General features: G+C 46.9%; 1 protein-coding gene across 2 annotated transcripts in view; it reads right to left on the bottom strand.

The window, feature by feature from the left end:
* The window catches only part of IFT43 (intraflagellar transport 43), an 80787-nt gene that overhangs the window by 33199 nt on the left and 20114 nt on the right, over positions 1-27474 (bottom strand). For both annotated transcript variants that reach the window (XM_042943860.1, XM_042943861.1), the window contains exon 3: positions 18240-18304. In XM_042943860.1, the coding sequence (XP_042799794.1) occupies positions 18240-18304 (65 nt within the window). The remainder of the gene's footprint in view (positions 1-18239; positions 18305-27474) is intronic.

Genomic DNA, 27474 nt, shown 5'->3' with positions numbered 1-27474 from the left:
CGCTTCTAAACATGGCCTCTCCAACGAAACCAGGAGAGCCCAGTATGGCCACTGGTGACCAGCTGTGGTGAGAGAAGAATGGGTCAGAAAGCAAAATCCCTGGCACACACAACAGACCAGGAAAAAACTAGATTGTGTGAGGGGGTTGTACTCCGTGCATATATTCATACCCACGGATGCCCAAGCTGCTGCTTCTGTACCAAGACTGTTCTTGGTTGTTTCTCCACAAAGAACTGAAAAGAAAAGGGAAGGGCTAGGTATGACATTCACACATGCACTTCATTTTTGAGAGACTGAATCCATGACAGGGAGGACAAGGAGATCACTTCATTGATGTCAGGGGAATTTTAACCAGTGCCTGGCGTCCCTAGTCACCTCCTCCTGGCGTTTCCCTGCTCGAGCTGCAGAGCTGCGGGTGCCCCTCAGGGGACTGGCTGGCTTGGGGTCCATAACTTTTTTCTCTGAAAGTTTTTCTGTTCAATCAGATTGTTTCATACAATCAACACTGCATTTTTGTAAGGGTCCCAGAGGATTGCGGCAAAGGCAATTTCATGCTAACAGAGTTATTGCACAAATACTATAGTGCATGGCCTTTTCGTGAACTTGATAAATGCATGCACGGGAGCTTTGTGGACGGGCATGGCTGTAGAATGAGAGGCACCTCCTATTACACTAATTAGCTGTATGACCTTGGGCAGCAGGCCAAGGTGACATGTAAGGGCTTCTCTAACTCTGAGATTTTACACCTGAGTCGCTTCACCAACCCCAGGCCTCACTGTCTCCATCTGTAACGTGAAGGGGCCATGACTTCTCAGGTCCCTCCCTGGCTCTGTGAATGACACCGACCCTGCCTCTCCCCGTCCTGGCCCCACCCTCCCTGTTCCCCATTTACACCATTCGTTCCCTAGTCTGACCACCTTCCCTGGAACTGGCTTATCGGGTCCCCAAATTTCAATTACTGGGATGTGCTGGTGTGCAGATCCCAATGTCAACATGGCAAGAAAAAAATAAAACAGGAAGGAAGGAAGGAAGGAAGGAAGGAAGGAAGGAAGGGAGGGAGGGAGGGAGGGAGGGAGAGAGGGATGAAAGAAGGGAAAATCTCTTTCTTTTAGTCAATCATTTTCAGGGACAATGAACACAAGCTCCCTTCCTACTTCAGAACTTAGTACATTTCCCACTGCAGTCTTCCCTTAGGGGTTGTCAAAGCAGCCACTACTTTCCCAATCACACAGGGCAGTTTTACTTTCCCTTTACCCCCCTCTTCTGAACAGTTAACCCCCTCTTAACATTCCCGTTGGTTTCTTCCTGCTCACTGACTCCTTTCTACTTCCTTTCCCTCCAAGCAGCTGGAAAGAGGTATCTGCCGGCTCGTATTGAACTCTCCAAACCTCCAAATCGGGCTTCTCAGAAAGTAGCCCTTTGTTCTCCGGGTCCCAGGGGACTCGCAGCCCTGGGCTCAACCACCTGGGACCCAGCCAGCCAGCCTACGTGTGGGTGCAGAGCTCTGATCTGGGGCCCTGATTTGAACACTGGCTTAAAGCCAGTGGCTGAGCAGGGCTCTGGAGTCCGGGGGCTCAAAGCAGAGTTTTACCATTCACTAGGTGTGTGCCCTTACGCCAGCCACTAAAAAACCACAAAATTGGTAACACCACATTCTGCTTCACAGGGTTGTTCTTAAGAATCAAATGAGCTTATAATCCATGCCAAGCATTTAGTGTAGCACATGGCACACAGGAAGTACTCTCAACAGTGGCTGCTGCCCCCATTACTACTGTGACTACTGTTATTATGACCGTTATTATTCTGACCCCAGTCTCTACTCCCTATGCTGCCCATGCTCGACATGTTGTCCTTCTCCTCCTTGGTCCTACCGCTGAACCCCAGCCCCGAGGTGGGTGCTGGCTGGCTGCCCAGCTGAGTTGCTTCAGGCTTTTTGCTTCTAGATCCCTTGTTGCCCCTGTACCTGCTACCCCTTGCTGACTCGCCTGGAGCCCTCAGCGGACACACCCAGCGGCCCTCCCTCACTGCCTGGCCTGGTACCTCCCACCTCCACATGGGAAACATTTTGCCTGGCTCCCAGGCCTGTCCACCAGCTGGACACTGCCCGCTACAACGACATTAACTTCGCCTCCAGTGTCAGCCTCCAGGCTTTTCAGCAGGCACCCTTCTCATGTTTCCTGTTTCTTGCTTTACTTTCTCTGCGTCTTGGTTCCCTTCCTTCATTATCCCTGTCTAAAATGCAACTTTTGCTGGCTTTCAAATCCTTTTGAAGGGATTCTCCACTGCTGGGGAGCTTCTAGAATTAGGTGAAATTGTTTCTATGCTCCTTAGCACACTTGACCCTCTATATCCCACAGTACATTCTTGGGGCTCCTGGGTGGCTCAGTTGGTTAAGTGGCTGACTTCGGCTCAGATCACGATCTTGTGGTTAATGAGTTCAAGCCCCACACTGGGCTTTGTGCTGACAGTTCAGAGTCCGGAGCCTCCTTCAGATTCTGTGTCTCCCTTTCTCTCTGCCCCTACCCTGCTCATGCTCTGTCTCTGTCTGTCTCTCTCTCTCTCTCAAAAATAAATAAACATTAAAAAAATTCATATCGCACAATACATTCCTTATGGTAGGACAGTCTCACCCAGTGACTTCTGTAGCTCCATTTGATGGGGTTGACCACAGAAAACAAGTCCTTTCCTCTGGATTCAAACCCCAATTTTGTTTGGGGCAGCAATGAGCCCAACTAAAGACATTCAATTCCCTAGCCTACTCCACACTGAGGGGTGGGCATACACCACATTTCTGACCAATGAGAAAGATGAGGCCATCCCTGGAAAGCAGATCCTATTTCCTTTCCTCCAAAAGACAAATTCCCACTAAGAAAGAGCCCTCACCTCCTTCATCCTTCACCAGCCTTCACCCTCACCTCCATGTCATTCTCTCCTCTTCCTACCTGGAAAACAGACGTGAGGGCTGGAGATACAGCAGCCATCATACAACCATGAGGCATGAACACAATGACGAAGGCCTACGTGTGAAGGATGGTGGGCAGGACGATGGAAAGGGTTCCGTCCATGTCGTCACCACCGAACTGCCACACCAGCCCAGGACTGTGAAGCCTGGACCTCTTGTTTTCTGAGACAAACTGTTTTCTGTTTAAGCCTCTGCTAGTGGGGTTCCCTGTGGCTTGCAGATAAAAATGCAGCCTCAACAAACACAGCACATCCAGTGGCAAATGAGAAGTCATCCTAATTGAGAAGGAACACAGATCCTGTGGAAAAACCAACCTCACACAATCAGATTTAGTTAAGTTCTCTTAAGAGAAAGCAAGCATTTGAGTCAGATACAAGAATAATGCACTCTCAGAATAGGAAGGAGCAATGTCCCCAAAGTCTGCTGGGGAAAAAAAGCCATCAAACTTGGGGAGAAAAGGTGAGTAGACTCTCTCTACAGCTTTGTCTGGTCTAAAAAGACAACATTCTGCCATCGAGAATGGAGCTAAGACAACCTTTAAGAAGATGACTCCGCATAGGGAGAAATGGGTGTCTTTTTACCCCTGCAAATACCCCAAGCTCATACCACATCAAAAAGGCATTCAGAAGAGGTGTGATGTGTCCCTCGCACCACTGGTCACATACCTGTCAACACTTCAGCGGCTCCCTGTTCTCCCATGTGCTGGAGCTCAAGGTCCTGTGCTCCAGCCCATTTTCTACCTCACCGTCTGCTGCCATCTCCTTCTCTAGGCAAACCCTGGGCTGTCGCCAGCCAGTTCTGTTCACTCCAGACCGATTGTGGACATTCAGTCCCCTTACACCCGGCCCCTGTGCCTGGAAGGCCTGCCCCCGCCTCCGTGCTTGTTAGCGGTTTCATTTCAAGGCAATGATTCCCAAACTAAAAGGTTTCAAGTAGCCATCTAGAAAGCAGATTTCAGAAGTTTAAACATACTTTCTGAGTTCTGGAGGGCCCGGCAGACCACTCTGTTTTAATGCTGAAGAGACAGGGCCCCAGCGTGCTGAGCTAGTGGGACAGGCTTACGCTGGCCCTCTCCTCCTTGCTCTCGGCTCAGGGCTCAGTGAGGAGAAATCTCGTACATGCCAAGGCTTATCTATTTGGGATTTCCTAGAATCAAACTCCAGTGCTGAAAAGGGAATTCTGGGATCATGTAGTTCAAACCCCTCAGGGGAGCCTCCGCCCCAAGAGTCCACACGACTGGCCTTAGGCTGACATGGCGAGTGGGTGGCAGAAGGGGACCAGGACACAGGCAGAGGTCCCGACTCCTAACAGGTGCACGGCGAAAGGGTGGCCCTAAGAAAGGAGGGTGACCAGAATGAGCTCAGGAAATGGCCACCAAGGCAGACACCTGACCGTATTTGACGTGTCCTTGGAGCACCCTGCTCTGGGCTGAAGGCCTCCTAGATTACTCTGCCCTCAGCCTCGAAGGGGAGTCACAGGCCCGACACCAGGGGCGGGGCTGCTGGGCGCACCGGTAACTAGAGCCGGCTCTCGAGCTGGCTGCCTGGGAATGGATCCAGTTCTTGGAGGGCACCGCAGGGTTAGAAGGAACGATCATTTCCAATGCCTAATTGAACTTAATGACCAGCCTAATTAGGCCTTTTAATGGCAGGACTGGCACGGCCTTGGCTCGTGCCCCTAAGTGCAGGCTGCATCCTCCGTACTCACTTTCCCAGGGCCAGGCGGCTGGCTGGAGCTCCGCTCTGCACACAGGTAGGCCAGAGGAGGTTAAGGGCAAGCATTCGCTCCCTGCCATTCTTCCCACGGGCTGAACATGCTGGAGCTATGTCCAAACAGCCCTCGGGGAACGTCTGCTGGGGGTCTACCACGTGCAAAGGCACGGTATCAGGAGCCAAGGGCATAAAAATGGAAGGAAGCGAGACACAGAGAACAAGAGCATGACCCCGCAGTCAGACTCACCTGGGTTCAAGTCCTGGCTGGTTCCTTACGAGCCATGTGACTTTGAGCAAGTTATTTAACTTTTCTGAACTTCTATTTCCTCATCTGTAAGCTAGGATAATAATAGTACCAGCTCCTGAGGTTGTTTTGAAGATAAAGCAAAACAACTATGCTTAGGACAGTGCCCAGGACAAAAGCCACAATAAATAGTGTGTGTGTGTCTCATCCATTCAACAAGGAGGGTGGGCAAGATATGTGGGCTACCCGTACACGGGTTCTGCAGTGGGGCCCCGGAAGGCAGAATCCGGATCACAGGGTGAGGCTACAAATTTCCTAAAGACAAGTTGTTGACAAGAAATCAGGGGGTTGGAGCGCCTGGGTGGCTCAGTCGGTTGAGCATCCAACTTCAGTTCAGGTCATGATCTCACGGTTTGTGAGTTCGAGCCTCGAGCTGGGCTCTGTGCTGACAGGTCAGAGCCTGGAGCCTGCTTCGGATTCTGGGTCTCCCTCTCTCTCTGCCCCACACCCCCCCCCCCTCCCGTGCTCTGTCTCTGTCTCTCAAAAATAAATAAATGTTAAAAATAAATTTAAAAAAAAGAAATCAGGGGGTTGATAATGGCATATAAATTAGAAACAACCTAAATGCCCACCAACAGAGGAATAGTGCGTCCATACCACAGGATAGTAATGTAGCAGTTAGAAAAATAAAGAAAATCTACCTGGACTAAAAGATTTCCAGATGTGCTGTTAGGTGAAAAATGAAAAAAATTTAGGAGCAGAACACCCTTAGCATGATCCCATTTATGTTAAAAAAAATACACACACACACACACACACACACACATATATAAGCATATCTATTGTATACAATTATATATTGAATATCTGTTATTGGTAAAAAATAACCAAGGAACTGTTACCAGTAGCTACTTCCAGAGAGACGACTAGGCTTGGACAAGATAGCGGCTTCAGGCAAATTTAGCTTTATCTGTCTTGTTTGAGTTTTTACGTCATTAAAGTGCTTTTGGCTTGCTCGCACGATTTAAAAAGTCTTTGTAAAAACATATGCTTCCATTGAGTTCCCCACCAATGGAGGGGTTCACACAGACCCTGCACCAACCCTGCTAGAGATGCTAGAATTTGGGGTACCTGGGTAGCTTGGTCGGTTGAGCGTCCAACTTCAGCTCAGGTCATGATCTCCCAGTTCCTGAGTTTGAGCCCCACGTTGGGCTTTGCACAGACACCACGGAGCCTGCTTCGGATCCTCTGTCCCCTTCTCTCTCCGCCCCTCCCTGGCTTGTGCTCTCTCAAAAAATAAATTAAAAAAAAGAAGAGGCACTAGAATTTGACAGGAGATGGGATGAAACTGGCTCTAACCTTCTAGCTTCAAACCTCTGCACTGTGTGATAATCCAGAGAGACAAAGGAATACTCCACAGGACGCTGTGGGCGTTTGGGCTGTTGTTATCTAAGGGATACTCCTGTAGGCCTATCATTTCTTTCGTGACCTTCAGAGACCCTTCTGCTTTACAATCCTACCCCCAGCTCTACGAAATGAGCAGCTCTAGTCACAGGAGAACTTGTACTTCTGCAAAATGAGAAATGACAAAGAGCCACAAGTCAAAGCCTTCACTCACAGGACATGTGAAGAACCCACTCTAGAACCACTCCTGGTTTTCAGTTACGAAAATAAAATTCAACAGTAGCTGGACTTGTTAAGAAAAGCTGAGGGCTTGAAAGGAAGCTGAGAGCAGCTTCAGGGGAGGTGGGGATCAGGGCCTGGACTTTGTAGTCTTTTGGGAGGGCTCCCTACAGGCCACCACACCACACAAGCCTCCCTACAGGTCGCCACACAGGCCGCCACACAGGCCTCCCTACAGGCCGTCACACAGGCAACTGGGAAGCAGTTCCGTTGACCCAAGCCCTTGGAAACAGCCATTGGATGCTGTCTCTCCCCTGGTGCACAAACGTGGGCAACAGGTTTACCTCAAGTCACCGCACGTGCTCCTCCCCTCCTCCCTGGGTGCCAGGTACTCACTTCTGCTCCAGGGAGAGGACGGACTAGGGCCACGTGTCAGGGAGACTGCTCCACTTTTCACAGTGGGGAGTGAGGTGGCCAAATGCTACTCCACGTGGGGCTTACAGGAACAGACTGCTATCACCTTCAATTGGGAGGCACTTGACAGAATTGCAAGATTCCAATTATTTCATATTTAGTCATTTGCATAAGTAAATTGGTTTTGCGACACCAGACGAGCCATCCAGGGCTCTACCCTTTAGCGACTATCACTCAGAACATCTCTGCTTGCTCTGAACGGAACATCACTGGATCAGCCTAAGTGGAAGTGCACGAAAATGCGCCCCCCCCAGAACCTCAAAGAGGAAAAGGCTGATCCATGCTTCGTATCTCTTCCTTAGCCCACGGGGTCTATACGAACCTTGCCTCCAGGCTTTATGAGACTTTCCAAAGGGTCATGTGATGGCTAGTACATGAATCAACGTCGGAAGTCTGCTTTCCACCTGGGAAAATATCACCCTATTGGCGGCTTATGATTGCTTTTACTGAGATAGGAAACTTTGGAGTACTATGTAGCCCTTAAAAGTGAGGCAGTTCTATTCTGTATTGAGATTCTTAAGGTCACCAAGAAATACTGTCATATGATAAGAGAAAAACGCAGAGGAGATAGGTTACCATTTATGTGAGGGGATAAGAGGATATATTAATCTATATTTTTTGTAAATGCACAGAGTATCTTTGGAAGGATACTGGGGAACAGTCAGTGGCTGCCTCCAGGAAGGGAAACTGAGTGCCTGGGGGCAGGGAAAGAGAGATGTAGCTTCCTACCATTCTTCCTTACCCTTCTGTGCTAGGCATGTTTCTAATGTATTTAAAATAAATATAATTAAGACTCACTAGGAGTTCTAATGTCTCAAAAGATGACACGGGGTTATACAAGGAACTCAGACGCAGGAATCTATGTGAAGGGGGACGTTAGTAAGGACCTCACTGCTGTGTGCTGCAGGGCCGAGTGGGAAAGAGCAGCTCTGCTAAGTCCTGTCATATCTGCCCATTATTCTTGCTCCTTTCCACCTACCGGCCACCAAGGCAAATGCAATCTACCAAAATGGTACAAGTGTGTGAAGACAGGAAAGGCCTAAGGATAGAATGAGCTCGGCACAGTCCACACTTTCCACTACTTCAGGGAGGAGACTTCTTTTTGGTGAGTTATTTCAACGAACACGGTCCAGGTGTTCTTTCCTCTTCAGATCCTACTGAACATACTGGATTTCTAGCAACAAACAATGCAATTAAATTCTAATTAAAAAAAAACAAAAAACAGGGGCGCCCGGGTGGCTCGGTCGGTTAAGCAGCCAACTTCGGCTCGGGTCATGATCTCGCGGTTTGTGGGTTCGAGCCCCGCGTCGGGCTCTGTGCTGACAGCTCAGAGCCTGGAGCCTGCTTGGGATTCTGTGTCTCCCTCTCTCTCTGCCCCTCCCCTGCTCATGCTCTGTCTTTCAAAAAATGAAAAAAATGCTAAAAACATTAAAACAAACAAACAACAACAACCGTGAATTCTCCAAGTTCAGTTACAATGGAAATGTATGCAGACCTTCCTTTATCAGCTCTCTGTCCAGGCTCTGAATGTAAGTGGAGAGCAAAGCCAGCAATGACTCTTCGGGGAGCCTACACAGAACAAGCAAATGTGCGGTGTACATTTAAGCCATCTGTTGTTGCTGAGCCCCGAGGCTACCTTTTCTGAATCTGCTGTATCTTGCAGGCCCTACAGAGGAGACGTGTAAATGTAGAAGAAAGCATGTGATAGAAAGTTGTGACAACTATGCAGGGGGCTCTTGTGGGCATCTCCAGGGACAAGGCACCTGAGCCCTGGATACAGCCGCTGGAAATGGGTGCACGATTCGCTACTAAGGACTTTCCCTTCTTACCACCTCACATGTGACGGCCTCATCCGATTTCACCCAATCGTAGACATTCTTCTCTAATGGCTGACCTCACTGAGAACCAAGTAACTGTTCACCCACGGTGCCCAGGACCCCTGGTCCAGCCATACCGATTCTGGGTTTGCTGTGACTGAGGACCGCAGGTGGAAAATAAATTCTCCGTACTTCTAATCCGTTTTGTTTTTCTTGAAAAACTAAATAAACAATATTATGCTTACTGATGAAATCTGAAGGTCGATTAAGATCTTTTACTTCGGTGGACCGAGGGATACTTGGTCTCTTTTTAATTACTGTCTAAAACTCACTCACCGATCAACTGTGTACTGAGCACCTGAATGTGCCAGGCACTACAGACTCAGAAGCAAAAAATATGGGCAAAAGTCTCTTGTAAAGTAACTGTTTACTAGTTACTACTAATGCGAAGGCAGAGGCAGCTGCAGCTCTCTCACAGTTCAGGAAAAGAGAAAAACTCAAAATAAACAGAGAATGAGAAAGAGCCATGGGGGGTAAAACATTACCCGGCAAGGTGTTTGATGTACTACCCTTCCAACTTTCCTACAGGTTTGAAACTTTTTGAAATAAAGATTGGAGGGAGCAAGGAGGCAGGATTATAAACTGTGTTTCAGGCAGCCAGATAATCGGCAAGAGAAAGTTCTTTATACAAGAAGTTTTGTTAAGGGGAAATTGGAGAATCACCACTTGACATCCTTCGATTGAAATCATGGCTCTAGGCAACGATCCCCAATGGACACCGTGGCCTCTAGGTAGGAGTCTGGTGGGCAATGTGAAATGGGGGGCACGCCCCTGACCCCGCTGATCAATTGCAGCCTCGTGTCACGTGGACCGCCCGCACACCTGCTCCTCTCATGCCTGCCCGTGCCTTCGGATGTGATGTCGCAGTGTGGGCATAGCACCACTTGCCAAGTATTCCTGCCAAAACAGTGAGCCTGGATGTAACCTGCAGTTAATCTAGATCTAACTATCAGCTTCACAAGGAACATGAAGGACAGAGGAGCAAGCTAAACACCATGAGCAGGAAGCAATGAGCCAAATCCTGAAGGTGGGACATTCTATGAGACAAGTCTCCCCCCACCTCCACAAAAAAAAAAAAAATCAATGGCATGGGGGATAAAAGGGAGGTGGGGGGCATGTTGCAGAATGCAAGGAAGACTAAAGACATCTGGTAACTAGATATAAGGTGTAGACCTTGATTTGCCTTCTTACAATCCAACTGTAAAACAACATCTTTGAGACAATGGAAATATCTGAGTATATGAGATGGCATTAAGGAATCATTTTTAATTTCAGAAAACATGATAATGGGATGGCAGTTAATAAACAAAAACAGTCTTATCAGTTAATAAAAATTACCTGCAGCAGGAGAGGAAGGAGGGAGGGGAAACAATGACATTCTTTCTATGTTGTCAAGCTTCCCTAATCATCCTTGACCTCGTAGACGATAAAAGATTTTTCACACCCATATGTGTACCTTCTTAAGACTAAATAACTACATCATATATACATCCATATACATATATCGACATAAAACCCAGTACTATATATATATGTGTGTGTGTGTGTACGTAGATATACATACATATATATATATTTCCTTCATCTTTCTCAAAACTTAAAATACTTAAAACTCGGGGTGCCTGGGTGGCTCAGTCCGTTAAGCATCTGACTTTGGCTCAGGTCATGATCTCATGGTTTGTGGGTTCCAGCCCTGCATCAGGCTCACTGCTGTCAGCACAGAGCCTGCTTTGGATCCTCTGTCCCCTGCCCCTCCCTCCCTCTCAAAAATAGATAAACATTAAAAAAAAAACCACTTAAAACTGTCATTTTAGTGGAAACCTGAGGTGACAAACAAGACTGCTCATGGTTACACGCGACCAGCCTCAGGGCCCTGGCAACTCTGGGTCTGGCCCAGAGGCAGAGCACAAGCATCTGGGCACACCTGTGCTCCCAGTGCAGCCCAGGGCACACCAGTGGTGAAATTCCAGCTAACCTACCCTCCAGGCTAAGAAACTGACTTCTGTGGGACTAGAAAGCCTGTTACGATGCTGGTGTGAGAGGACAAAACGTGTTTGCAACTGTGCTTATAGACCTAGGCGCCCGGCAGCTCTGAGTTTTTGCCTTTCACACTTTTGTAGCCTAATAAGAATGAACTATTCCCTGCTAACACCAAGGTAGAGAGACTCCGGTATGGCAATGACACAGAGAGAGAGAGGACAGAAGCCCTTTAGTATTCTTGGAACATCTATGCTATTAAAAAGAGAGAGAGAGAGAGAGAGAGGGAGAGAGGGAGAGAGAGAGAGGGAGGGAGGGAAGGAGGAGGGAAGGGGGCAACCTCAGGACCAGCACTCGGCTGTTCTCCCGCCATCTTGATGTCCTTGACGCGTGCAGATGGTGTGGAAGGGCTGGCACCAGAACAGCCCAGGAGAAGGAATGAGCGGCCAATGGAGATTTATGTGAGGAGAGTGAGATGGACAAGGTAAAATTGTCAGGAGGAGTTGTTAGAAAGTAAAATATATTGTGACAATTCCACTCCTGCCGTTCATCAATAAACTGACAGATCATTTAGTGTCAATTAGGAGTGATAGATGGACAAGTCCCCATGATCCTGGGCCAAAATTAATGGCTGGGAGGGAGAGGGTGATTGAAAATGACGGCTGACATTGAGAGCAAAGTCCTGAAAGTCCCTGAGGGGCCATTACTTGCCTCATTCCCTTGCAGATCAATGCAGGGACAAACCCAAAAACAGACACTTTGAGACAAAACTTAATCACTCTACCTTTCCTTCCTCTCTTTACCAAGTCCAGTTGCCTCTCGTTCAGCTCTGTTCTTCATGGCCAAGTCAGCGACCCACAGGCCATGAGGGCCCCACCTCAGGCAACTTCAGAGCCCAGGACAGCCTGGCTCCAAGATGGAATCTTCGGCACGGCTGTGACTGTGGTGCCGGGAGAAGGGAAAGGTAGTGATCCCAGGTCCCATGGAATTCCTGAATACAGCCCTTTCCTGTGGCTCAGGAGTGAGCACATGAGTTCCGGCACCAACATCTCTAGCCAGTATGGTGGTTGACGCACGCTCTGCTCTCTACCTTGGGCGGTGTTGACATAAATAAAATAATCCCAGAAATTCGTATCCCTTGACTATGAGCTCCCGGATCGTATCTGGAAATAGGTCTTCTACTTCCCACTGGCAACAACAGAGCTGTAGACCTCTGTCAGCCTCACTTTCCACCTCCTTCCCTTGTAGAGGGATATCTACCGTAGAGAATGGAACCTACCCAAGAGAGTTGGTGTAATGCACATATAAGGGGCAGCTATGGACTGAATGTTTGTGTCCCCCCACAAATGCACATGTTGAAACCCTAATCTCTATTGTGACAGTGTTTGAAGGTGGGGCTTTTGGGAGCTAATCAGAGTCAGATGAAGTCATGAGGGTAGAGCCCCCAGGATGGGATTGGTACTCTTATAAAATGAGGAGAAACACAAGACCTGCCTCTCTCTGTGTGCACACAGCGAGGAAGGCCACGTAAGGATATATCCAGAAACAGGGCCCTCAGTGAGGACCAGACCATGCTGGCAACTTGATCTCAGACTTCTAGCCTCCAGAACTAGAAATAAACGTGAGAAATAAACGTGTGCTGTTTAAGCCACCCGGTCAAGGGCATTCTGTTCTAGCAGCCTGAACTGAATCCATGCCATTATTATTATCCTTTCAGAAGAACTTAAGTCGAGTATTTCCAGTGTGAATTTTCTACTCTAAGCAGACTGACAGTAAGGTTACTGCCCCCCCAACACTTCTGCCTACATGTCCTTGAACTACAGTGCTCTCCTCCTGATCCTCTTTGTGCGTGAGAATCCACCCAGTGAGACCCCCATCTCCTCTGCAAGGGACCCTAACCACTGTGATTACTCTCTTCTCTGAGGTCACATCACCAGTGTTAGCCAGTCTGTTTCTCACTTGCGATGTGCTCCTTTCACCATTTTTGTGAATGAAAATGCCTGACCCTGCAATTTGAACGGAAACTCTTGCAGGGCAGGGGGCACTCTGTACTGTGCCCTGTAGGAGCAGGAGCCCCTGTTTTCCGACCCGAACAGGCAGCTCCTCAATGTAGCCCAAGAACGGCCTCTCTCACCCTTAGTCAGTGCCCATCCTCTTCCTGCCTCACATCTACTCCGCCTGCCTCCTGAGACCAGCTCTCCTTTGCTCCAGTGAACTCAACAGTGTACCTTTCTACTTTGAAAAAAGAAGAAAACCAAGAGGCCAATCCAAAATGAACTTCCCCCAATTCCCTACTCCCTGAATTCTTCTTGATCACTTACCCAACTTGTCCAAGCTCCCTATCTTGGAGGAAAAACGTCCTCGCCTCCTTCTGTCCAAGGTTAATTAATCTCTCTTGGAAGGTCCTATCCTTCCAAGGATCTGCTTGGTCAAATCCCTATTTCACCTGCAGTCACTCTTTCCCCACGTATTACACACATCGTTCTCAACACAAACCACTCCCAAATACCGTCCCATTATCTCCTTTCTTTCTCAGGGAAGGAGACCAGATCACCATTTCCCGCCTCCATTCCTTTTCAGCCCATCATCTGGCTTCTGCCCCAGTGCAAATCACAGTACCACTTTTTCAAAGGTCCCTAGTAACCTCCAAACAGCCAAATCCAAGGCTCCATCCTTGACTTCTATTTGCGTAGATGATCCAAGTTGCACCTCTCCTTTGACCTCCCTTCCAGACTCCCAAACTGTGGAAATTATCTATGTGGACCACCACCAGCCTACGAATCAGGTTTCTCCTGCATTCCCTATCTGACGGCACCACTACCCAACCAGCCATCAAAGCGAGGCGCCTTGTGGTGACCCTCCCCTCCTCCCTCCTTTGCCCTACCTCCGACCAATGGCACGTCCGTGAACTCTATCTCCGAAACGTCTCCAAAGCTCCTCTCCTCTCCGTGCTCACACCAGTGCCCTAGTTCAGCTCTTATCTTCCTTCATACAGACTAGTACCTTCCCCAAAGCGGCTCCAACCTTTCAGACCTCCACTTTCCACACTGATAGCAGAGTGGCTCGATCTGATAGCAAAAACACTGATGCGATCACTCATATGTTCAATAAACAGTCACTGAGCACTTACTATGGACCAGCACTATTCGAGGTACTGGGCATAGGTAAATCAGAGTATGTCTCCTCTCAAGAAGTTTATATCACAGTAGAGAGAAAAAGGTAACATATCCACGTGTACACAAACACACACACGCACATGTATGCATATATGTCACATGCTGGCACATAAAGCAAGAGATGGGAACACAGAGTGACCAGGGTGCTACTTTATATAAAGTGAGGTCAGGTAGAGCCTTGTAAGCCATGGTAAAAGCTTTGTGATGTACTTTGACTACGGGGAATACCACTGGAGAGTTCTCAACAGACGTGAAATGATCTCACTTATGCTTTAAAAAAGTCACTCTGCCTCCGTAGAGATAAGACGGAGGGAGGCAAGGATGAAGGGAGGAGACCAGTCAGGACGTTCTCACTTGAGTCAATGCTAAAAATGACGGTGACTGTAGCCAAGCACTGGCAGGACACACAGCAGATGTATTTCATCTGTAGACCTGAGCCAGTTTGCTGACAGACTGAACATGAGTTGAGACCAAGAGAAGGGTCCAAGAGGATTCCAAAGTTTATGGCCTGGGAAATGGGGAAGAGAAGAGTCACCATTTACGGAGATGTGAGGGAAACTCTGGGAGGTACAGGTTAGGGGATGGGATGGAAGGGGCGGCAATGAAGAGGACTGATTCAGACGTGCTATGACCGAGTTGTGTCTTCAAGTAGAAACATCACGTGGATAACTGGATGTTCAGGGAAAGGCCTGGAGGGATATATATTTTGAAGTCGTCACTGTGAAGGTGATAGTAAAACTCCCAAGACTGGGTTGAGATCGTGCAAGAGTGAGGGTTGACGCCGAAGAGAGGAGGTTCGAGGAGGAGGCCTGGGCCCCCCAGCAGCTTCAGGACTAGGCCACAGACCAAGGAGCCACGCAAGACAATACACTGAGAAGTAACATACGAAATGGAAAAGCATCTTTTTCCAAGAGCAAGCTGATCTGATCTGGAACAATCTTTAATACGTACACTGATACATTCACTTAATAGATCCATTTTTGAGATTCTCTTTTGTTCTCTAAGGAGCAGATACAGGATTTGTCTCATCTCCATACTTCAAAATAAATTCCAGCTATTACAAGCACTAAAATCCCCTAATAGCTTAGAAAAATGGGGCTACTCTCTAAGACTCTCACTAATACTGCAGCGTTACCTTCTTGTTCTCGGTTAGCACTGAAAAGTAGTGCTGTGTTCCATAACGCAAAGAGCGTGGCATCTACTGGCGTACAGACAGACAGAAAGTCCACCGGAACAGAGTAACAGGTCCAAAAGGAGACTCAGGTACAAAGACGGAGACTATGATAAAGATGGGTTCTAAATTCCCTGGAGAAAGATGCATTTTTAAATAAACGGCGGGCGTGGGCAATAGCCACTTCAAAAAAGATTAAAACTGAATCCATGCTTTATATGGTAGGCTAGAATTAATTCCAAACAGATAAGAGATCTGAATTTTTAAAATGAAAGGGTGTGGCTGTGTTCTGATAAGACATGATCTATGAAAACTGGCAGCTAGCCTGTGGGTCAAAGTTTGCTGAATCCTAATGTATAGAAACAAAGAAGAATAAATTAAAATTGCATACGTGTGTGTTTAATTCTGCAAAAGCAAGAAAAAGACAAGATAGGAAGGACAGACCAGAAACTAATACAGAGGTTACTGGATGGGATGGATGGGAATGAGGAGGAGGGAATAAGGATGGGAGTGAGGCATCTCTGAGTACGTGTTTCTATGCCACTTTGATATGATAAGAAGTATACAAAATCACCTGTTCTTGCCCGAAACCTACAATTTGAACCTAAGCATGAGGAACCAATCAGAGAAAACCAGAATGTATGACATTCTGTAAGACAACTGGCCTGGACTCCTCAAAAAAGTCTGGGAGAGCGGGGGAGGAATTGGAATTATTTCAGATCAAGAGAGAGATTTTAGAGAAGATAAATTTATCTTTAACTGCACTTATCCGGATAGATTTAAATAAAAATGATTTTAGATAAAGAGGTAGAACGACTCAACACAATGTGTGAACTCTGACAGGATCCTGGAGCCATAAAAGACATTTGGGGACAACTGGGTAAATTTAAATATAAACTATATACTAACTGTTAATTCATTATGAAATTACTTGGATATGATAATCATACTGTGATTATCTGGAGAATGTCCTTAATCTTGAGAGATGCATGCTGAAGTATTTAGAGGTGAAATGTCATGATGTCTGCAACTTGTTTTCAAATGATTCAGAGGGGGAAACGTGTGTGTGTGTGTGTGTGTGTGTGTGTGTGTGTGTGTGTGTGTGTAAATGAAGGGAGGAAAAGAATTAGAAAAATATATACTTTGAAGGCAATAAGTGCTGAAGGAAATTTCTCAACAAGAGTAACATCTGGGGGGCCTGGGGTGCTCAGTCAGTTAAGCAACTGGCTCTTGATTTTGGTTCTGGTCACGATCTTACAGTTTGTGACATCCAGCCCCACATTGGGCTCTGTGCTGACGGCACAGAGCCTGCTTGGGATTCTCTGTCTCCCTCTCTCTCTGCCCCTCCTGCGTTCTCTCTCTCTCCCTCTCAAAAATAAATAAATAACCTTAAAAAAAAAAAAGAGTCATGTCTATGTTTCAAGAAAAAGAAATTCCTTTTCCAAGTATAAATCAAATAGTTAAACTTGAAAGCTGGCCATCCTGCTGGTGTAGTAAATATTTTTTTTCTGGTTTACTTCCCATCAAAGACTTAGTGCAAGGAATTAGAGACCAAAGTAGTTTGTAATCCTGCAATTACTAACCAGCCATTCCATTCTGTTTAGAAAGTTACTTTAAGAACACAGAACGAGGGTCAAAAGGTACAAACTTCCAGTTATATAATGACTTAAGTCATGAAGATGGAATGTAAGCGTGGTGACTACAGTTAATAACACTGTATTGCAGGGGGCGCCTGGGTAGTTAAACGTCCAACTTCGGCTCAGGTCATGATCTCACAGTCTATGGGTTCGAGCCCCGCGTGGGGCTCTGTGCTGATGGCTCAGAGCCTGGAGCCCGCTTCGGATTCTGTGTCTCCCTCTCTCTGTGCCCCTCCCCTGCTCACATGGTGTGTGTGTCTCTCTCTCTCAAAAGTAAATAAACATTAAAATATATATACTGTATTGTATATTTGAAAGTTGCCAAGAGAGTGGATCTTAAAAGTTTTCAGCACGAGAAAAAAAATTTTTGTAACTACCACGAGAAAAAAAATTTTTGTAACTACGTATGGTGACGAATGTTAACTTGTACATTGTGGTGATCATGTAGCAATAGATACAAATATCGAATCATTATGTTGTTTACATGAAACCAATATAATGTGTGTCGATTATACCTCCATTTAAAAAAAATTTTTTTTAATGTTTTATCTATTTTTGAGAGACAGCGTAAGCAGGGGAAGGACAGCAAGAGAGGGAGACGGAGGATCTGAGGCCGGCTCTGTCCTGATAGCAGCTAGCAACTCACGAACTGCGAGATCGTGACCTGAGCTGAACTCAGATGCTCAACCGACTGAGCCGCCCAGGTGCCCCCCTCCATTTTTTAAGAAAAGAACACAGAGGGGCGCCTGGGCGGCTCAGTCGGTTGAGCGTCCGACTTCGGCTTGGGTCATGATCTTGCGGCTCGTGAGTTCGAGCCCCGCGTCGGGCTCTGTGCTACCGGCTCAGAGCCTGGAGCCTGCTTCAGATTCTGTCTCCCTCTCTCTCTGTCCCTCCCCCGCTCTCTCACTCTCCCAAAAATAAATAAACATTTAAAACATAACAAATGAAATAAAACAAAAAGAACACAGAATGCCACATATGGATGAACTTTGAAAACGTCAAGCCAAGTGAAAAGTCAGTCACAGAGGACCACATGAGGTACGATTCCATTTATGCAAAATGTCCAGAACAGGCAAGTCACAGAGATAGAAAGCAGAATGGTGGCTGCCTAGGGTTGGGGATGTTGGGGGGTGGAGGGCATGGGAAATAACTCTAATGGGTACCAGGTTTCTTTAAAGGGGTAGGTGATGAAAATGTTCTAAAACTGACTGAGGTGCTGGTAGCACAACTCTGTTAAAGGCACCAGGAAGGACTGAATTGTCCATTTTAAACGGGTGAATTACATGGAACTGGAATTACACCTCAATCAAGTTGTTATAAAAACTGAAAGAAAAAACCCACAAGAGCAAAATGCCCACCTCCACCCTCACGAGCTGCCGCACTTACTTTGAAGCCTTCGTGGAATCATCGGCCCAGCCTCCTTGCCTGCGCGGTGGCTTGGGAGGGGGAGCCTAAAAGGGAAGGAGAAGCCACAATAACAGTCGCTCACCATTGACATTCAAGCATGCAGTGGATGAGGTTAAGGCCACCTAAACCAATATTCTGCCTATTGAAATCTTTCAAATAAAAATACAGTAGCCTTTCTAATTTACTTTCAAAATCTGGGTGCTTTCATGCCCTTCTGTGGGTATATAAAAAACAAAGATCTATAGGGCAATTTGGCAAAGCTTACTGAAAGCCTTAGAAATACTTCATACTTTTTAAGCCAGTGATTCTAATCCAAGGAATTTATCCCAAAGAAAGAATCAGAGAGAGAGAGAGAGAGAGAGAGACCTAGTGTCATTTCTGAATTGTAAAAAATTCAAAACCAAAACAGACAGTAATAAGAAATGAAGTAAATCATGGAATACACACATGAAGATACTATGTAATAATGAAGAACATGGTAAAAAAAGGATACTTCATGATATGACAATATTCAGTATATATTAACTTTTAAAACACATGTTGCAGGGGCGCCTGGGTGGCTCAGTCGGTTAAGTGTCCGATTTTGGCTCAGGTCATGATCTCACGGTTGGTGGGTTCGAGCCTTGCGTCGGGCTCTGTGCTGACAGCTCGGAGCCTGGAACCTGCTTCGGATTCTGTGCCTCCCTCTCTCTCTGCCCCTCCCCTGCTAGAACTCTGTCTCTCTCTCAAAAAGAAATAAACCTTAAAAAAATTAAAAACAAACAAACAAACATGTTGCAGAACAGTACATATATGCTTCCAATTTGGTGAAAAAACTGTTAATACGTAGTATCAAGTGTCTAATGAGCTATATAATACACGAGTGAGAGAGGACCCCAGTGACAGAATTATGGACAATTTTTAATTTCCTTCTTTGTGTTGTTGTCCATTTTCTAACTTTTTTTTTCTTTACAATCACTTTATCTTTTATAAATTGAAAGGTAATAAAAAAAGATGTAAAACAGGTTTGCTTAAAAAACATAAACTAAACTGGCAGGATAAAAATCTACTCAGCTTATTTGGGGAAGAAGGATTCACCTGCAAAGGATGCATTCAGGAACCCAAGTGTGGGCATTCTGGTCCAGTACATCTCAACTGGAAACACCAAGGGAACATCAAGCAATCCACTGAGTCAATCAACGTGGATAAAACAGCAATGAGAACATTTCCTATTTTCAATTGCCCAGCATTCTCCTAGGATTGTGTTTTGAAATATCAACTTCCTTTTTCTAAGAACTGCATATACTTATAACGGTTGCTCTCAGTCTAAGGAGATACTTTGATGAATGACTAAAAACACAGGTTGGCCAACTTTTTCAATATTTCTCATTCTGCGGGCCACACGGTCTCTGTTGCAGCTATTCGATTCTGGCACTGTACGGCAATAAACAGCCACAGACAATAAGTAAGCAAACAGGTGTCACTGTGTTCCAATAAAACTTTATAAAAACAAGCAGCAGTCAAATTTAGCAGGAAGGATGTGGTTTGTAGAACCTCAGACTAAAATGTGCCATTGCAACATCCTTTAAATTTATCACTTAAAGCCTAGCTTGTAACTTAAAAAAATTTCTTTTTAATGTTTGTTTATTTTTGAGAGAGAGGGGCAGAGCACGATCAGGAGAGGGGCAGAGAGAGGGAGACAGAATCTGAAGCAGGCTATAGGCTCTGAGCTGTCAGCACAGAGCCCGACATGGGGCTTGAGCTGAAATCAGATGGTCAACTGACTGAGCCACCCAGGCTCCCCCTAACTTGTAGCTTTTTAAGAAAACATCTCTCAATGTGCCAAAATACCTTTATACTTTTGATGTTTTATTTTGCACCAAGATATACTTTCTTTCTGGCTTTTCTAGTAGCACCCCAGCCTGCCAAGGACATGCTCCATCTAGATACCAGGGTGAGCCAGAACCTTCCGGAAATGACTGAGAAGAAACCAAGCCCTAAAATGCCTCTATCCAACTCAGCTCCCAGGACATACTAGGTGCCACGTTAGAGAAAACGAACTTGACTTTTCTAAGCTAGAGACAGGTAATGGAGCTATCTGGGGGACTCTGTTAGAAATGACCAAAATGCAGAAGTGGAAAACAAGCTACTGTCTGTCTCTATCAGGGGGGAAATCCCAATCCAAAGAAGATGTACCAAGGAGACGCCCACCGCTGCTCCCCAGTCCACACATCCTTGTCTGGTGTCCCTGCCACCCACACCCACCCACCCCTGGGCCAGAAGGGGAAGCCTCTACTCCACAACCCTACTTCCCTCAGACACTGGATGAACCAGGGGACCAATCGATTCCTCTGTCCCAGGAATCCAGAACTGAAGCTCAGAGGTTAAGTTGTTTCGAAAGCAGGAGCTGTCGAAGGACCAGCTACCTGGAAGCGGAATAGCCCCAAACTACCACAAACCAAACTTGCATATAAGCAGAAACCAACAACCCTGTCTGGCTGAGCTTCTACTGTGTGTAAGGCACTGTGCTGGGGACACTTGAAATGTTAAAGAGAACCAGACTGAACCACAGGGGGCCCCCTTGAGGATGTTTTAAACGAGTCTGGCCTACAGGCCATCTTCCCTGTACTTCTGCAGGTAACGTTCCCTACTTCCTTACCCAAGGATAGGACCATCTTGTGAGAATGAACATTCCTGAATTTGGAGGTGACAGACCCATAGCCACATGTTGTGTTTTGCCAGACAGTGGGGTTTTTTTTGTGTGTTTTGGTTTGTAAATTTAAATTAACATTTAAAAAACTGGAAGATCTGCACACAAAATCCGGCTTCTCCTGAAAAACTCTAAGATCCAGTAGCTCTGGGGCTGAGATAATAGTTGCCCCTGTGGACAAGACCGGCGCATTCCAGTTGGCCACAGTCCCCACCCGCCCTCTCTGTCTCCTTCCTGCTAAAGTCAAGTGCAGCTGCCCTCTGGTACTACTGCTCTTGTGCTGTTGTTCCTCTTGCAGTGCAGAATCCTCTCTCTGTTCCTACGTCTAATGGAAAATGGAAGCCAGGTCAGGTGTTTTGAGAAAGACGGGCCTGAGCGTATCTCTCGGCTGGAAGTGTGAGCTTATCTTACAAGTTCCGGATGTGCACCGAAGGAGTGCCCGTATCTTACCCCTAGCCCCACTTCACTCAGCGAGAACACCTGCCCGGCCCACGCTGTCACGCGTGCAAGTGACCCCGGAGCTACGGCCTCAGAGCTGGCAACCTCTGCTCTCTTCTCTTCGCTCTGGATGTTGGGAAGCACAGAATGAACCAAGTCAGATCCAGGGCGCCACAAGGTCGGGGTGCCTGAGTCCCCCTGGCACTCTCCCAGTGCCGTGAGATGCTGAGAGTGGGCGAGAAGGGAGCGAACTTGGGTCGCACTGGCAGGGTTCCGCCACTTGTCTCCTGGTCCCGGCGGTTTTCCACTGTGGGGTGACAACGGTGACAGAGGGAGCAGAGACTGAACTGGGAAGGGGCTCTGGGAGATCAGACGGCTCGGAAAAGGGGCACCAGCAGCCTATACTTCCGTCAAAATGCGCTCCTTTGAGTAACTGCTGAACGGCCAGACTAAATCAGGGGCTGCACGGTCAGCGCTTAGAGCAGTGCCCGCCACGCCAGCACTCTGTCTTCCCCTGTGATCATCACTGGCGGCGTTACTAATGTCAGTATGTGAAAGGTTAGACCGCGGGCAGTAAAATATACCACCATTAGGAAAAAAAAAAAAAAAAAAGAGAGAAAAAAATTGAGCCCGGCCTGAGCCGTCACTTTGACTACTAAGGGACATTGTGTGGTTAATAAAGTTCCCTAAGATTCTGAAAACCAAAACGACCTGCTTTATCTCCTTTAACCACAAATCCCAGGAAGCCACGGCTGTCGGGGGGCTGATGCGAGCCCTTTCCAGCCGGCCAGCGGTAGCACAAAGACGCATTTTCTCTCACACTCCTCCCGTTAGGAAAGCGTACCAGCTGCTACATTAGGACCGCAGCATCAAAACAAAAAGATCACCACGTAAGAGTCATACCTCCGCATCCAACAGACTGAAAACCTAGTTCCAAAATCGAAGGGTTTTTTTTCACAAGTGACTAAAGACTTCAAGAGTTGACATAAGGCTGTAAAAACTGTGTAAGCTACCTTCCCCTTAGATGCACAGGGTGGGGCAGAGGCTGCGACTGTCCTCCCCACTCCCCACCAGGAGCCTCGCTGACCTCGACCTTGGGAGAGAGTGCAGAGGAAGAGGGGAGACCAGAAGGGCAGGCAGAACCCGCTCCCCACAAGCTGGGGCTTGGCACGAAGAGGGAGCTGTCTCCCTCCTCATGGAAAATCCTTAGTTTCGGTCTCATACCCTGGGTCCCAGGGTAAGAAAACTTTTTTGTAATACTCCCTACTGTAAGTCTTGTTATGGCCACACACAAATATCCTGTCTAGATGAAACAGACTTAATTAACCCCTATTAAGTTACAAAGGCAGTACCCCCAGAATCCCAACTTGGTTCCCTCTGTGGGGAGCTGGGCACTGTCCTATGTGCACTGGGTAAGATTAAAAAACAACAACAACAAAAAACAGATGGCACCTTTGTCCTCAAATGTTACCCCTGTTCAGTGAGGTAGAGAAGAGGCCAAATTCAGAGTGTTATCAGGTCTGTATGAAATCTACGTGATGGGACATCTGGCTTACTCTGAAACTGAAGAGGCCACACTGGAGGTGGGACGCAGGCATCAGGGGTGGAGGGAAAGGGTTATTCCAGGGACAGGCTGCATCCATGGTCCCAAGGCGAAGCTGAGGAGGGATCCCCTCCGCCACGGGATAGTTCCACCGAATTCTGCAGTTTTCTTGCCACCTCCGGTGGTTTTACTGGAACCACTTTCCCCTGGCGCATCGTTAAGACAGAACTGTGACAGGAGTGCATAAGCTGGTAGTACACAACTGAAGATTCAACAGAACTGTGCAAGCCAGGAAGTGCTGTGGACAAGGAGGGGGCGAGGAAGCTTCATGGGGAAAGTGGAGCTTGCCCTGGAGTTGAAATATACATGGAGATGAAAAGGAAAAGTGTTCCTGAAGCAACCAGATGCAAGGGACAGGGATTCCAGGAGAGCACATAAATAACACTTGGGCTGCAGCAAACGCTATTCATTGATCGGCATATTGGTAGGAGTCCCTGGGAGAACTCTCTGGGGGGTCTGAGCAGCTTGGCACCTGTTACTTTCCAATGCAGGCTGTTAAGTGGAAGCTGCTGCAACTTGTTCATGAGGCAGCGGTTTGACATTAAGTGCAAGCGATCTGTCTGAAATGTAAGTGGCTCACTGGCTTTTAGCAATATAATTTAAAAGGTCTGGCGGGTCCTTTGAATGGACAGTCCAGCCCGTGAGGGTCTGGCTTCGCTTCCTACGAGCTATGAAGACACCTAGATACCTGATAGGCCCTGTTTCAAAAAGAGTGTCGCAGCTTTCTCACAGAGTGATCTCATAGGAAACACACTTACAGGCCACACCCTTCCTGTTGTCCTTTTAGGACCAGCTGCCGGGAACGCAGCTTCCAGTTTCCCTGGGTGACAGATGAAATGCTGGGGGGCGGGGGGGGGGGGTGCTTTAGAGACATGCACGTGCTCCCAAGCTTGACTTCCAGAGCTCCAGTCCCTGCCTGGTGTGGTGAGAAGTTGTAACCCTTTGGTTACAAACCTTTCGATTGGGGCCAGGGGTCCTTCCCTCTCCTGCCCATCAGGTCTGGGCAGGACAAGAGCACATGAACATGTGATTTATCTGCTCTCAAATATTATGGGTCTGAGTTCTCTGTATAATGGCCCGGGTATTTAAAGGAAAAGGAATTAGCTCTTGCTCCATCCTGTAAACTAGAAACTTACTCTAATAAGGCTAGACAGGCTAAGACAGTCAGCTGGGGCCCTTGTTTCTTTTTTTTTCCATGGAGCCCACCAAGTCCAGAATCCTCCCTAGTCAAGCACTCAGGAAGACATCACCAATCTGTTTGAATCAAGACTTTGGAAGAAGTCTGTTTGCTACCCCTGTGTTAGGAGAAGGGAAAACAAACAAAACAAACAAACAAACAAACAAAACCCTGGAGGGGAAAAGAGGGGAAAACTCAAGTGATCTTAAAAGCGAAAAAGAAGACCTGATTCTAGAATTCAAAAGGTCCTGGTTTCTTCTTTTCATTGTTCTGCCTCTGAAATTCAGAAGCACAGCCTCAAAACATCTGCTGGGAAAACCATTTCCAATTTGGGCAGATTTACTGCCAGGTAACATTATCCAAATGTGCTTTAAGAAGGAGAGTCTTAAAACATGCAACAGCACGAGGGCCAGAAATAGGATCGGGCGACGGGAGCCCTTAGGCGGCGCATCCCTCGTGTTCTCTCTTGAAAGCTGGAGTCACGTCTCTGAGTGTGGGAAATGAGCACAGCCTGCTGGGGCTGCCGCCTGATGGACGGAGGGGGCAGGACCCCGCATAGCTCCTGGAGAGAAGCAAAAATGTGCTCTCTCCAAAAATAAACAGGGGGCAGGAAAGACTGAGAGTGAAGAGTTGAAAGCACATGACTGGCGGTTGCGGTCCTGAAATACCAGCTTTCTACAAAAAGGAGCCTGTGAGAGACAGAGAGCGGGAAATTCAGGAAGCGGCCTCTTTATATGGTCTCATCCGAATGGGCCAAGATTCAACTAACTGGAATTACTATGTCACAGGGAGCCTTTAGGGCCAGACTTGTTTCTGATCTTTATATGGTTCCCCCAGATTCTTAAGATGCCGAAATAGAAAAGATGCTGCAGTGCCAAAAAAGGAGCCTTTTGAGTTTAGAAACTTCTCACACACTCTCGAAAGTCCCAGAGAAACCCCACAATGTGAGTCACTCCCAAATCCAAACTGCAACCTGTTTCAAAAATGCAGTCCAAACACACGCATGGATTCCCAACAGAAGAGACATTGGTTAAGCAAGATCCCTCGCAAACTTCACACCCACCCATCTCCCAGCTTCTAGGGGCAACACAGCTCTGGTGTTCAACGCGATTATGGGCTGAGAGCAAATTTCCCCACCTTTCTCTAAGAACCGGACAGAAGATCCAAGACAGGTGTTCTTACATGCTTGATGAGAGAGAAGACTAACACTGATAAAGATGTGAATTCAACACAGGGGCTGGTGTGTGCTCCTTAAACCTGTGTCCAGTTCCATCTCTGTCCCCTTCTTCCTCCAGCCTCGGCCCTGGGTGTGACAACTAATTCACCACAGACCTCAGTTTCTCCCTCACAGAATTAAGGTCATGAAGGTAATGGACCATCCAAACTTGTAAATCGACCCCTGTGAGTACGAATAGCTCTTTCAAGACGGAAATGGACATAACAAAATGCAAAATCTGCTTTAAGTGTAGGAATAAAACTTGATGGTCACTAGATGTTAAAGCTCTTAGGTGAAAGACTGACTGACGGGGAACCAGACATTCTCACGGTGCCAAGGAATCGCCCCATATATCACATGCAGGCACAAGGGAGAAAATGTTCCTTCACAACAGAGATACTACCCTGACCCTAACTCAGTGGTCAGACTTAGCAGCACTATCAGTGGGAGGTAAGGTGCTTCACCTGAAGCACGCACCATCACCCAGGAAAAACTCCTGTTGCCAATGTCCATCGAGCCCTCCAAGATGTTTCCAGCTTGTTGCAAGAGTAAGAGTGAGAGTAGGAAGGAAGGCTCAGACAAATCCGGTGTGGGGGGATCTCTATAGGACAACTGGCCCAAAAAGTCAACACCATTAAAAAGGTAGACCATTCTAAATTCAGAGAGACTTAAGAGGAATGTAATGGATTGGTTCTGGATTGGATCCTGCTGTGAAAAAATAGCCATAAAATGCATTTGGATGATAACGGGGGGCAATGCATATGGACCAAGTATGGATGATGTCAGGGAACTGCTAATACTGTGAGGTGTGGAATTGTGGATTTCTAGGAAAACATCCCCATTTTTCTAGAGATACACGCTGAAGTATTAAAGTGACACGTCATTAGGTCTGCTTTGAGATAATTGAGCAAAATGTATAAATATGAAACACTTATGCATAGAATTAACAGATAGTTTACAAATTATCATTTAAGGAAAGACAAATTATCGTTGATGTTGATAACAGTTGAAGCTAGGTGGTGGGCATATGCTATTCATTGGACTACTGTGTTTATTGTGTCTACTTTTCTGGATGTTTCTGATTTTAATGTGAAGTTAAGAAATGAAAGAAACCAGACGCATAAAGTTCAGGTTAACAAAGGAGGCCAAAGGCAGGGTTGATGAAGAGGAGGGGCACCAATATGGGGGTTGTTCATGGATCTATCTGCTCAGTGAAGAACTGGGCTGGATGTGACAATCACTTTCCACCTGGTGGCTGGGAATTCCTGACACCGATGCCCTGAGGACCAGAAAACAACTCTTCACCCAAAACCTCCAGTCTTGACATCCCCGCCACAATTACAAGTGACAGGAGAGAGCCTTTTACACAAGGTGCCTCCTCACACCCTCACCCACTTCAATTGACCGTGGATTCTATTGTAGTTGTGTGTACATATGGGTATGTGAAAGGTGGGTAAGGAAAAAACATGGCGGAAAGAACATTAGACTGGACACCAGGTAATCCAGGCTCTCGTCCTGATTCTACCACTGACTGGCTCCATGATTCTGGATTTTCAGTCAAGCCAGAGGGGATTCCCTTTGGTTCTACAATTTTGTGATTCTAAGAGTCTATGAATTATAGTATTTTCAATTCTGGGAGAGGGTATCTGGGCAAGGAGATATAAACAATGATATGTGACACTCATCATCAGTTTGAGCCGGTATGAAGGAGATGGAGACAGAGAGAGACAGAAGAAAAGGTACAGAGAAAAATGAGAATAAGCAAAAAAGACTTCACCCATGGTGAATAAGCCAATCTACACAATGACAAAGAATATCCTCGCTAATTCCTAACGAATGATAATAGTATTAGCCATCATCCCTTGAGGATTTGCTATACGCCAAAGCTTTAGCAGAATCGCTATGCAGAATCCTCGCGCCCCAGTGAAGGACAATACCACCCGCCAAGTTTACCAACAAGGAAACTGAAACTTAGAGGCTAACTCCCCTAAAATCATCCTGTTCTAAGTCACAGAGCAAGGATTCCAGTCCAAGTCTCTGACGCCAAAGCTTTGCACTGAACCAGGTGATAGGTGAGTTCCTAGACACTAG

The sequence above is a fragment of the Panthera leo genome, chromosome B3 (genome assembly GCF_018350215.1).
Source record: "Panthera leo isolate Ple1 chromosome B3, P.leo_Ple1_pat1.1, whole genome shotgun sequence".
In the NCBI taxonomy this organism is placed as follows: Eukaryota; Metazoa; Chordata; class Mammalia; order Carnivora; family Felidae; genus Panthera; species Panthera leo.
Note: the sequence above shows the minus strand (reverse complement) of the source record. Positions and strands in the feature narration are given on the sequence as shown.